Genomic DNA, 13,682 nt, shown 5'->3' with positions numbered 1-13,682 from the left:
TGATGCTGGGCGCAGTGCAGGTGCTGATGGGCGCACACGGGCTTGCCCTAGGCGCGTCTTCGGCGTGCCCGCGGCGCCGCCGCTTCACGGCCTCCATATAAGGGGAGGTGGGAGGGAGGGGCAGCTGGGAGGCGGGAGCGGGGCAGCGAATGGGCAGCAGGGAGGGCGGGCCGCAGGGACTTAGCAGCGGGAAAAATCGGCGGGAACAGCAGGTGAGGGCGGCAGGGGAAAAACGGAGGCAGAGACAGGGCACAGGGCACGGTGGAACAAGAGATACCGAGGGGGAAGAAAAAGTCAATGAAAGAAGCACAGCAACAGACCACAATTCGCACAGTCAATGGAAACAGCAACAGATCACAATTCGCACATCTAGACACAATGCATCAGCAGAGGAAATAAGAGACAACAAGGGGGAAGAAGAGAGTCAATGGAGAGAACACAGCGCAGCAGACAGGCACAACAGCAGATTACAATATACAATACAACCAGGCACAATGCAGCAGTAGAGGATGGGCAGACACTGACATGTGCAGCGCAGTGGTGTGGGGAGCGACCTGCCTGGGGGCAGGGTCAAGGGTCGCTCCAGAGGCACCAGACTTACGTTCCGGGCACAACAGGTGAGTGCTCACGTAAAGCATTTCATTGCTGAAATACTGTAAAAAATTGTTGAGAAAACATGGTCTGCAAGTTGGCAACTATTAAAAACTATTTTACTGTTATTAAAATGTTTATCGTTAGTAACTGCGTTGCAGCTCTCTGATTTTAGAGACAGTGGCCCACCTTCATTCTTAGCAGGACTCTTAGCAGGACTCTTTTTTGTTTACCCATGCAACTCAGTAAGCAAAAAAAATGCTGGTGTTATTTAGTAGCCGTGTGCATGCTTGGTGCGTGCACCTACAAAATGACACAGCCGGACTCATAGGCTTTTCTTCCTGTTTATTAATGATGCTGCACAGCGTCAAGGATGCTGTGCAGCATGGCTAAAAACATTGTCAAAATCAATAGGTGCCACAGGGGAGACGTATTGGTTCTGGCAATGTTTGTTGCTGTTTTTATCACTCAATGTGCAAACATTTTAAAATGAGTCTGCATTATTCCTTTCTAAAGAGCTATTCATGGATTTTGTTCTCTTTTTTAAAACTTCTATCGCTAATTAAAATTATGTATGAACATGTTCTGCATATTTTTTTTTCGAATTGCAAAATAATGTTTTGCCCTGGTTAAAACAATCTTCCTCTGAAATGGACTGGAGCAATATCGTTTATCCCATTCTTAATCAACATTCACAGCAAACATTGTACAGATTGATTTTTTTTGTCCTATGCAAAGTCTCTGTGATATTGGCCCTATAGTTTAATTGTGTACATCAAATATGCGCTCCATAGTTGTAGCAAAGTGTAACAAAGTAAGTATTACTGTTCTTAGGTACCCATAGGGGTCTCTTCTGCAAACGAGCTCTGTTAACTGTGGCCTGTCTTTATGCCTGCACTGACAATGACAGTGACAATCTGTACACTTACCTGTATGGCAGCTAAGTTTTTTTGGTTCTGTGATGGTGCTTCATGGACAAATCGAAGCCAGTTTGAATGACGGGGGTTGCTTGCATCGAGCACGTACAACACCTCTCCTTTACTACCGCGGACCTGGAACACAAAGAAAAAGGAAACTAAAACAATGGTATCAACTGCTCCCTACAGATAGAAATGAAACACAGAAATTAAACATTGATATTTTAAGTGCCCGTTTCCTTACTCATCATACTAGTTTTAATTGTGATCTACGGCCAGATTGGAAAAACATTGCATTAAGAGCCTGATTTAGCACATGGTGGGTGGCCACTAGCCCGACAGGTCACCAGAGACCCAGGCTTCTGCTCGCCTGCTGGATGATAGCTCACCAAATTCAGAAGTCTCCGACTGCATATCTGGATTTCTGTGCTTCAGGGCATCCACTTGTGGGATAGATGTGCTGAAGGCTCAGATGAATGCTAAGCAGCGTCCTGTTTATTTCACCTACACGCCATTCATTATTGTGGATTTTTTTAATGTGAATGAAATATCAAGAGTTTTATCCCGGCGTTAGTCAGATTTTTCCCTGCCCATTTTTAGCATGCTTCCCATGGTTAATCTAGGGAAAAGTAGTGCTAGGCATACTCCCCTGAATTGGATGGGATAACTGTTTCTGTTATACCATCAGAAACATGATGGACCGCCAGTGGTCCAGTGCCAACATGGCTATTAGGTCAAGGGTTTCCGTTGAGGGAGCCAGTTTATTCTCCGCAATCAGAACAAGCACTGGCAAAGCCAATAGGTCTCGCCAAAGCCCGAGCTATTGGCCATGTCAATGTGAATGTCTCTAGACATGTTGTTTAGCAACACATTTGCTATTTAGCATGGCTGAAAGTCACTGAAATCCAGAATCACAGGATGTTCAGCCAACACCCAGTCTCTTCGTCTCCATGTTTATTTTCATTGTCCTGCCCCTCCTAATACAAAAAGCGATATGACATTGCCTGAGCTGGCTGCATCATAGAGCTATTTTCATTGTCTTTCAGCCATGCTGAACAGCAGATGTGCTGCTAGACAACATGATTATCATATCTTTTATGGATGTGATTACCTCCAACTAAAGGTTATTATTATTATTATTATTATTATTATTATTATTATTATTATTATTATTATTATTACTATTATTATTATTATTATTAACATGATAAAAGACGTTGACATTTACAAAGTCAATGGCCTGTGCATTGCCGAGATCTATTGGCTTTGACAAATGCTTTTTCTGTGAAGACGGGGTTTTGCTGAACGAATGTGGAAGTGATTGTGAGAAACAGTTGAACTCTAATGTGAAGCGAAGATGTGGTGTAACAGCCAGTGCTGCTGACAGGGGAACTGGGAACCTGGCTCGAATATCGGGTTCGACTGAACAATTTGTCATTCTAGGCAAATCCCTTATGCTCCCTCCTGCCTACGACAATGAATCTGTCATTGTTTAATGTAACTGGTGAGCCCTCATAGCGCTCCAATACCATTGACTGATGTTAGCACTATGGCAAGATGGAGGACGGAACAAGCACTCCAATACCATACGATCATGCACAAAAAAAACATGATGTTTGTGTTCTAACAACTTTTTAAGAAATGCATTTACTTATATACATAAGCGTGAATTTTAGTGCTGCGTTTATGTCTACAAGGGAGATGGACTGAAAACACAAGTACTCCCATGGAGTGCTTGAAAACAAAGAACAAGATGGAGGACAGAACAAGCGCTCCAATACAAGTGAATCAGGCAAAAAAAGTAAACAAGTTCTGTTCGTATTGTAACAACTTTTTAAGAAATATATTTGTTTATGTACACATGCATGCACTTTAGTGGAATGTGTATGTGTACGAGGGAGACGACCAGAACACACATACTCCTGTAGAGTGCTTGTAAATTAAGCAAAAAATTGCTCCGCAAACTGGCAGCAGTGTAAGTAAACAAGTACTTGGTCCATGCGCTATGGGAGGGCCAAAGAGAAGAAGAGAGCATGACGCCTGCATGCCATGATGAATGGCATAAAAAAAAAGCAAGCAACTCCGAAGTTTACCAATGATATGAGATGGGTGGCCTGTAAGCCCAGAGATAGAACACACCATGTCTCTTTGAGACAGTGCTTGCGTAGTCTAGCCGAGACCTAAAAACTGTGGTTTCACCACCTCTATTTGAGCAGAGAGGTGAAAGTGAAAATAGCAATTAACCCCTTGGCTGCAGCGGTAATTCTGCCGCAACGCTATGGGGGAGGGGGGCCGCGAGGCAGCACCATGCTTGTGACGGACCCACTCCGTCACGAGCCTCGGGCGCGCTGTGCTTGTGACGGAGTGGTTCCATCACGGCCCCGCCCGCTCAATGGAACGCTCAGCACAGGCGCAAAATCGCTGCCGCGCAGGCGTGGCGGCCGGGCCGTGACGGAACCATTCCGTCATTAGCACAGCTTGACCAAGGCTGGTGACGGAGTGGTTCCGTCACCAGGACCCAACGGGTTAAAGCATATGCCAACCTCTAAATGAGGTCCTATGGCCTCACCAGTAGATTTAGATGTATATTTGAAGTAGATTTATTTTGTGAGTCTTGAAAATTTACAAATATTGCCGATGTTCCAAAGTAATACATTTATTGTTAGTTTGGGAACTCTGGTGTTCTCGGGAGAATAGCGGTGTTAGACAAATAAAGGTAGTGTACACACACAAAACTTTCCTAAGTGGTTTTCCACATCAATTTTTACAAATGGCTATACAAGTTAATTATATGATGAAAGAGGTACCGGTTGACATTAAATAAAATGAACGTGTTTCTTGAAGGGAAAACAGTGCATGATGATGCAACCATATTGCTAACCATATAGTTGACATATTCCTTGAATTCATAAATAAACATTGGTTCCAACCCATAAACTAATTTGGAATAAATGGTTTTAAACTATATCCTGCATGTTGATGTGGTCAACAGATTAAAAAAAAAGTGGCATGAAATATGAAACACTTAATCACTTGGGCAGTCAAAAAGTTCTTCCTTCACAATGAAGAAGACTGAAATTTCCATATGATAAATGCAAATAAACAGGAGACATATATAGCTTCATTAAATGCTATTTTAAACTCGGCCTGATTCTTCTAAATTATGAGGCTCTGTCCTCTGTTCTTAAACGTTGTAACTGTAAAATATGTTAGAACTAATCTAGAACTCTAGTACTCATGTGCATCCGCTGACAGCAGTGAGCCTTCCTGCAATTGTTCTTATCGTATGCAAACATTACATTCCTTTAGTGCCGTTCGTCTTTTTCTCCAAAACATAACAATGCTTTAATAAAATAATGCACGGCAGAACAAAGTCTGTTTTGTCAGCACGCTTAAGATCCACAAAAAACTAAATAAACAACTCAAAAACTAGTTTATCAACTTAAACTTGCATAGACTGGCAGGGTCTACAGTGGGCATTTTGTCGGCAGTAGTTGCAAAAAAACGAGCTTTCTTGAGGAGTAAACCTTTTTAAAAAAATGTATACAGAACAAAAGCATCAATACAGCCAATATTGATTTTCCCTCTCATAATATCTAACAAAAAACCTTGTCATGCTCTCTATAGCTGTAGACCTTTCTCTAATTCAGTGATGGAACGTAAAAGCTTCGAACAACACTTTCAATGTGTCTTTCCGCTGTTACCCATCAAGCTAAGGTGTTGTGCTGCTGGCTCATTAAAAATTTCACACTGAATGTGTATAAACTATTTTTTTTTTTATTGAGAATTCATTGATACAAAACAGATACAGCATAGAATTTTTTTTACAACAAAAATCCTAGCAGAAATACATTATCTGATAATATGCTTCGATAAACAGAGACGCAACATATATAAATCCATACATTAAATATACATATAAATAGGTGTTTACACATACATATAAATATACCAATAAGGGGCTCCAACCCCGGTTAATTATAACTGCCCCTCCCTCCAATTTTTTAGGGGGGCCCATATCTTATTGCCAAAATTGCGCTTTTTCTTACCCTTGTGGAGATATAGAGTGGATTCGATATTATGAATACCAAGAAGCCTGGTCAGCCACATTTGAAAGGTTGGGGCATTTGGATTCTTCCAAGCAGCTGAAAGTAAAATACGTAATACAGCGACGGCCAGAAAAATAAAGGCCTCCGTTTCTTTATTCATAAGAGCCGTTTTACTATCCTTCCCGAGGATCATCATCGTCGGGGATAGGCTGATCTTTAACCCCTTCCACGCTCATGACGAGCTGGGCTCGTCATGCAGTAGCCTCCTGCTACGCTGATGACGAGCCCAGCTCGTCATGAATAACGGGGTTCATGGAGTTCCAGCACAGGAGAAAAATCCCCATAGCATTCAAGGTGTTAAGCCTAGCAGCCCCCCCAAAAACTTTCTGGATCTCAGTTTTTATCAGGCTAAGCTTCTCGCAATAAAAAAACATATGGAAAAGATCTCCAGGGCCTTTCTGGCACCTAGGGCAGTTACTATCGATCCTCATACCCCAATCGTGTAACTTGGATGGTGTGTAGTACAAATTGAAGAGTGTTTTGAAATGCTGAACCTTCAGGTTTGAGGACCGTAATACCTGCTTATCCAAACCCAAAGCTTTATCAAGATCGGTATCCGGATCTTGAAGTCTGACTGCCCAGGCAACCTCGTGCTTCTCAAGATCGTCGGGCGATCTTTCTATCAGAACTTGATATATACTACTAATCCTATCGCCTCCTCTTAACAAATATCCCAGCACAGGGCAATAAGGACCGGGGACGATAGCCGAGATAATAATCCACATTTGTAAAGCGCACAATCACCCGTTAGGGTCTCTAGGCGCTGGGGGCCGTCGGGAAGATTAAGCAAGCTATTGCCCAGAGTCACATGGTGCTGGGCTAACCTGCCGCCGGAGCCGGGGATCGAACCGTGATCCCCAGATTCCAGCGTCAGTCGCCCTGGCCGCGGCGCCACACCTCTTCCACTCATAACAGTTTTGAGTGTTTGTGAAACCTGGAGATACTTAAAGAATTGGCTGCTGGACAGACCATACTTCTCCTGTAGCCAGTTAACACTCATAATGCTACTATTCGGCATCACATCGCCCACCGTCCGGATGCCCAGCTGTTCCCAGCCTTTCCAGGCCCCATCCATACTCAAGTTTGGTAAATACCCTGAGTTTCACAGCGGGGTATGCATATTGATCTTAGGGATATGAAGCAATTTCTGCAGATTTTTCCACAGATCCCAAGCGCTAAGCGCCCCCTTATACCGGGATTTTAAATAAAATCTACAGCTAGTTTTTCTCAGCAGTGCCCCCACGGCCTCCTTTCCCATTAATAGTTCGTACATTGATGGTGGAACATATAGATCAGAGGGTGGGTCATATGAGTATCTCCCACTGGGTACTGGTTCAAATAATATAGACATCTGCGTCAACAAACAGGCCCAGTGGTAGAATCTTATGTTTGGGACTGCCAGACCTCCACGTTCCTGTGGGAGATTCATATATCTTCCTGCCCGCCTGGTTTTACCATACTGCCAGAGAAAACTATTGAAGATAGACTAGATCTTTTTTAACATTCCTTCCTCGATTAAATAGGGTATACATCTAAACAAGTAAAGGAGTTTGGGCAACATAGTCATCTTTAGCACGTTGGTCCTCCCTATGAGAGATAGATGCAATGAGTCCATCCGCTTCAAATCTGACTCGATTTTTTTAAGGAGTAGGGTGAAATTATCCTGAATAATAGAGCCTGTTTCTGCGTTAATTACTACCCCAAGATAAGTCGCAGAATCGACATTTCTTTGATCGACTTTAACAACCTCCTTTGAGCAGATTACCTGGGTTTTTGACTCATTCAGGCGGTACCCCGAATGCATACCAAACTCCCTAGTGACTTCCACCAGTATCCGCATGGCCTCAGCTGGCTCTGATGTAATCACTGCCAGATCATCGGCGTACGCCAATATTTTGCTTTCAAATCCATTAGTTAATGCTGGCTGGATTCCCTCATTCCCCAGAATTTGCCTGACCAGCGGGTCGATGTACAATGCAAACAGGATAGGTGAGCAGGGGCAACCCTGGTGGGTGCCCCTGCTTATCCTAATCCTATCTGAGCTCTGGCCCATCATCTGTATTCGGGCCATTGGATCACAATACATGGCCTCTATGGCCATGCGGATTTTTGGGCCAAAACCTCTCTCTCTCAGGACGTCCCACAGGTATAGCCACCTGACGCGATCGAACGCCTTTTCTGCGTCGAGGAGGATCATGGCGACCCCCCTCCCCCCAGCAGCATAGGCCTCAAACAGCGAGATTGCTCTTCTAACGCGGTCCGCCGTTCCTCGACCGGGGATGAACCCATGCTGCCAGGGGGAGACGAGCCCACCAATGACCCTCCCCAACCGCACGGCCAGGATCTTTGCGTACAACTTATTGTCCGAATTGATCAAGGATAGGGGCCTGTAGGACCCAGGGTTTTCCATAGGCTTTCCCTTTTTATGAAAGACTATGATGTTGGTGTCTTTCCATGTTTCCAGGATCTTGCCCGTACAGATGATGCCATTGAATAGGTCCAACAATATTGGAGCCAGCTCTGCCGAAAGACACTTATACACCTCGAGGGGAATGCTATCTGGCCCAGCAGCCTTGTCAGATAGTGTCTCACGGATCTCATCCAGCGTTATATCCAGCTCCAATTTTTCCATGTCAGCTAATCCCAATCTGGGCCCATTATCCGGATACCTGCCATATGGACGCACCCCACCCATTTCTTCCTTATACAGGGTTTGATAGAAGTTTGCGAAAACTGAGAGGATGCCCTGGGGTTCCACAACATCACGTCCATTCTCATGGATGCTTGTTATTATGTTTTTAGTGTAGCCTTGCCTGACCCTTAGCGCTAGTTCCTTCCCAGCCTGCTCCCCAGTCTCATACAATCTCCTCTTATATGTCCAGTATTCCGCTGCCGCTTTCTCTGCCAGTTGTTTTTGTAATTCCGCTTTAATTAGGCAGATACTGGTTTGGCTCTCTCTACCTTCCCTTCCTTGTATTAGATCTTGGCAGTGCTGTTCTTCTGCCTTATCTAGATCTGCCAAAAGCTTGATCCTATTGGCTTGTACTTTTTTCCTGGCCTGAGCAGTGTAGCTAATGACCCCCCCCCCCCTCAATGCTGCTTTAAATGAGTCTCACACACAGTTCCTTTATGCACTATAACGATTGGCATCAAAGAATTCCCGGGCCCATTTTTGCATATGTTCCACAAACTGTGCATCAGTCAAGAGTTTCCGATTGAATGTCCGAGCCCTGCAGTTCCTAACTAATCCAATACCATTATATGTGATTGCCAATGAGCTATGATCCGAGAGGACCTTGGGAAGTTTCCTAATGCTGATCTTACTAATTTCTGTGGATGATATAAGGAAATAGTCCAGCTTACAATACCTCTGGTGGGGGCAAGAGAAGTATGTGTAGCCTGGGTCTCTAGGCTCCTTTGCCCCCCAGACATCCGTTAGACCATGCGACAGCATCATAGACCGGAGAGCCATAGATACCCTTGGTTTTCTACCAGCATACGAGCTTCCCGCAGAAAGATCTATAGAAATATTAAAGTCCCCACATACCAGAATGGGAACCGGCCATGTTGACAATTCCTCTTCTAATACTTCAAAAACCGCTGGGTCATCCTGATTTGAGCCATAGATGCCACAGATGGTAAGGCCGCACTCCAATTCCGCCAGGGCCCATCTACCCAGTGCATTAGACTTGGCCCGTTTCGCCCCCCCAGCATAGTTTTCCCCAAAATCACTACCCCCCTTACTGTTGAGGTTTGGGAGGAGCATGCCAGAATATTGAACCCACCAACCCTGAAAAGCTGCTTCTTAGCCCATGGTAGGTGGGTTTCCTGAAGGCACAGGATATCGATAGGTTCAGTTTGGACAAACTGAGCCAGTCTTGCTCTCTTCTTCCAATCATTCAGCCCACCTATGTTTATTGAGTATACACTAAGGCTCGCCATACTTATTGTTAAAAAAACACCTTACTTTTGTCTGCAAAGAGTGAAAAGAAGCTTTTCCCATAGCATATATACAATTTCCTGAAAACACAAGAACTATAAAAAGCACTGTACCATAAATTCTCATTTTATTTTGCTTTCCCCCCTCACCAAAAAAAAAAAAAAAAAAAAAAAATGTGTATAAACTAAATAATTTGAATTGGAGCAATTTCCTTGGTATCCCCATTGGGTAAAATCCTCATATCACTTTCGGGTGTTTTCTCCATGAAACCTCTCCAGATGTTGTTACCCTGGAAAGCCCATATACGGTCTGCCAGAGTCTATCTAAGCAGAGCAGGTTCATCTTACTCCTGGACGTGCCTCACCTCCACCAACCAGTTGTCAGAAGTGTGTGCATTATTGAAAATCACACAGCTGTGCACTAACAAATTGCTTCATTTTGAGTAGCTTCTAGTCAGTAGATATCTCCACAGGAGTTTAATAACTCAACACGTGTTATTAGAGCATTGACCCAAATATCACTACGTCTTCGTCCTGTGAAGATTGCAGGGTTGTTTAGAAAATAGAATATTCACCTGGCTGACAGACAGAGTCTGCAGTGGGAGACATGTTGCTGAAGACGACAACATTAGAATCATTGATTTACCCATGCAGAAGGCTGAATATTTACATGAATGTGTTTCATATCCCTGCAATGCGCTCCTAAGATAAACAAGTTTCCCAAAGCATTCATTTCTTTTGGTTTGTATTACATATTTATATAGTTCCAAGCCTGTGAAAATTGACAAAAGCGCCACAGGTTTATAATAGTATTCTGATTGATCAGTCTGATTTAAAATGTTACTAAATGTACTACAGTATTACCTTCAATTGTAGTTGTTTATAAAGTATATAGAGCGATATTTTATAGACAAACATTATATAAACATACTTATTTACTTTATGTCGCACACCTCCATACAATCTTGTCATCTCATTTGCTACACTACATTAACTACAAGTCGCCACTCTACCATACACTTTGATCTTAGAAAGCATGTCGTTAGATGTTTCAAGTGTTGAGATGAATGCTATGATTTCCCAAGTTGTAAGTCATATAATATCACCAGGATATGGAGAAAGGGTGAATTATAGTTAATGTAGTGTGGTGAGTGAGGTCATAAGAATGTTTCCGGAGCTGTGTGACTTATAGTAAATCGAAAGTTGTGCGTCATTATAAATTTAAGTTAGAATTTGTGGTGAGTAAATTATAAATTTAAGTTGGAACGATAACTTTAGAATTTCTGAAGTTTCTATAGTTTAAGTTGGGTTTGTACAGAAAGAATAACATTTTTTAACTATAACTTAGCTTTACCCTTTTGTTTTTTCATTAAATGTAAATGTTTTTTATTTTTTAATGATAGTATGTTTCAAATCGTAGTGTCATGTGTAATGTAGTTGAGTGGTGTTAAGTGGAGTGTCGCTGAGTATAGTGAAGGAGAGTGTTATAGAGTGTAGTGTTGTAAGGTCTAGTGTTGTATAGTGGAATACAGTGTAGTGGAGAAGAGACATGTGACATAGTATACAGTAGAGTAAAATGATAAACCGTGTAGTGGCGTGGTGTGTCCTATAGTGGATTGGAGTATCATACAGTGCAGTGGTGTTTTAAATAGTGGAGGGAAATGTTGTACAGTCCAATTGACTATTGGACAGTGCAGTGTCATAGAGTCAAGTGTCCTAGAGTGTCATCAAGTAGAGTGTTATACAATGGTATAGAGAGGAATAGAGTTTTGTACAATGTAGTAACACAGGGCCCGATTCACAAAGGTAAACTTAGACCAACAGTTTAAGTTTATGACTTTCTGTATTAATAAAGGTAAACTTAGCCAAAGGCTTAAGTTTACAACTTTCGGTATTCACAAAGGTAATCTTAGACCAAAAGCCTAAGTTTACGGCTTTTGGTATTTAAAAAGGTAGTTACGAGTACTATGTATACATCCACACTCGGGCCGGATGTTCCTCCCAGAGTGTGGAGATTCCGCTTCGCACCCAGAGTGTACTCTCTGAGTGCAGAAAGTACACTCCGACTCCGGAGTGGAATTTTCACACCCGGGCCAAGCTTCCGGGCCGAGTGCGGATGTAAAGATACTACTTGTAACTCACGTTTGTGAATACCAAAAGAAGTAAACTCAGACTTTTGATCTAAATTCACCTTTGTGAATACAGAAGTCATAAACTTAGACTTCTGGTCAAAGTTTACCTTTGTAAATCAGGCCCATAGAGTGGAGTTTAGTGAAGTACAGGGTAGTATATCTCAGTATTGTCGTTTGAACTGTCCCATAGTAGAGAGTCTTGTACATTGTAGTGTTGTATAGTGGAGTGCCATAGAATTGTTTGTTAAACCGATGGACTGTGTTACAGTGTTGTACAGTGGAGGAGAGTGTCGTACTGTGGAATGCTGTGTCATACAGTGGAGTGGCGTGTCGTAGGGAGGAGTGGAATGGTATGTTCTATAGTGTTACAGTGTAGTACAGTGATGTATAGTAGATGGGTATAGAGTGGAGAAGAGGGTCATACAGGACATACACTGTAGAAGAGTTTTGTAGAGTGAAGATGAATTGAGTACAGTAGGGTGTCATACAGTGGAGCGGTGTACAGTGGATTGTCGTTGAGTGGCGTGGAGTGAGGTAATGTGTCATGCAGTGGATTAGACTGGAGTGGGGTCAAGAGGAGTGGCACAACATTGTGTGGAGTGAAATATAATTTTGAGGATTTGCATGTCATAATGTAGAGTGGCATGAGTGGAGTAGAGTTGAATGGTGTAGAGTCATAAACTGGAGTGGCCCCTAGTACAGTAGAGTCGTGGACTGTTGGAAAGTCTTGTAGATTGGTGTAGAGTGTTGTAGAGTGCATTGTATGGGCAAAGAGTGGAGTACAGTGCTGTATATTGGTATACTGTGTAGTTGAGTGTTGTAGAGCGGACTTGTATAGAGAAGAGTGTAGTAAAGTAGAACAGTGTAGAGTGGAGTGTCATATAGTGGCATAGAGTGGGATAAAATGTAGTCATATAGTAAAGTGCCATGGAGTGGAGTAGAGTGGAGAGGCCTGGCATACACTGGAGTGAAATTTCATAGAATGGAATGGATTGTCATACAGTGGAGTAGTATGGTGTGTCATAGAATATGGGAAACTGTAGTAGAGTGGAGCAGAGTGGACTGGCATAGAGTGGAGTACAGTGTTGTAGAGAGGAGTGAGTTAGAGTACAGTAGAGTGTGGTACAGTGGTGTTGAATACAATGTTTTGTAGAATTTAATGGCATACATTGCCATTGAGTGGAGTGGAGTGGGGTAGAGTGGAGTAGAGTGGAGTAGTGGTTATAGAGAAGAGTGGAGTAAATAGTGGGGGCATGTCATAGAGGGTGTTGTGTAGAGTGTCCTAGAGTGGAGTAGAGAGAAGAGTGGTGTAGAGTGGAGTAGAGTAGTGTACAGTGACATAGACTGGAGTACAGTAATGTACAGTGGAGTAGCATAGAGTGCAGTAGAGGTTGGTAGAATGGAAGGGGCGTATAATGCCATAGAGTGGAGTAGAGGGTCATAGAGAGCAGTATACTCAAGTGGCATAGAGTGGAGGAGCGTACAGTGCAGTGTCATAGAGTGTCATATTGTAGAGTAGTGTGGTGGCATAGAATGCTGTGGCTTAAAGTGGAGTGGCGTACAATGTAGTAGCATAGAGTGAAGTAGTGCACAGTGGAGTGCTGTACAGTGGAATTGCCTAAACTGGAGTGGTGGACAGTGGGGTAGGTTCAAGTGGAACAGCATACATTGGAGTGGCATAGAGCGGACTAGCATAAAGTGGAGTGGCATACAGTGCAATAAAGCAGAGTTGAGTGACATACACTGGAGTGGCTTAGAGTGGAATATCATAGAGTGGAATACCATACAGTGCAGTGGCATATGTTGAAGTGTTGTAGACTGGAGTGGCATACATTAGGTTTGGGTAGAGTGGAACAGCATACAGTGTCTTGGCGTAGAGAGGAGTTGCGTACAGTGGAAAAGCGTAAAGTGGATTGATGTAGAGTGGAATAGGGTAGATTGGAGTTGATTAGAATGGAGTAGTGGCATACAGTGGAGTGGCATAGAGTAGAGTA

The 13,682-nt window shown here is 43.1% G+C and overlaps 1 protein-coding gene across 2 annotated transcripts in view; it reads right to left on the bottom strand.

The window, feature by feature from the left end:
• The window catches only part of PRDM5 (PR/SET domain 5), an 831,782-nt gene that overhangs the window by 630,076 nt on the left and 188,024 nt on the right, over positions 1-13,682 (bottom strand). For both annotated transcript variants that reach the window (XM_078676853.1, XM_078676854.1), the window contains exon 3: positions 1,521-1,643. In XM_078676853.1, coding sequence (XP_078532979.1) covers positions 1,521-1,643 — 123 coding nt within the window. The remainder of the gene's footprint in view (positions 1-1,520; positions 1,644-13,682) is intronic.

This window comes from Lissotriton helveticus, chromosome 2_1, assembly GCF_964261635.1.
Source record: "Lissotriton helveticus chromosome 2_1, aLisHel1.1, whole genome shotgun sequence".
Taxonomy (NCBI): domain Eukaryota; kingdom Metazoa; phylum Chordata; class Amphibia; order Caudata; family Salamandridae; genus Lissotriton; species Lissotriton helveticus.
This window is presented reverse-complemented; position numbering and strand designations above follow the sequence as displayed.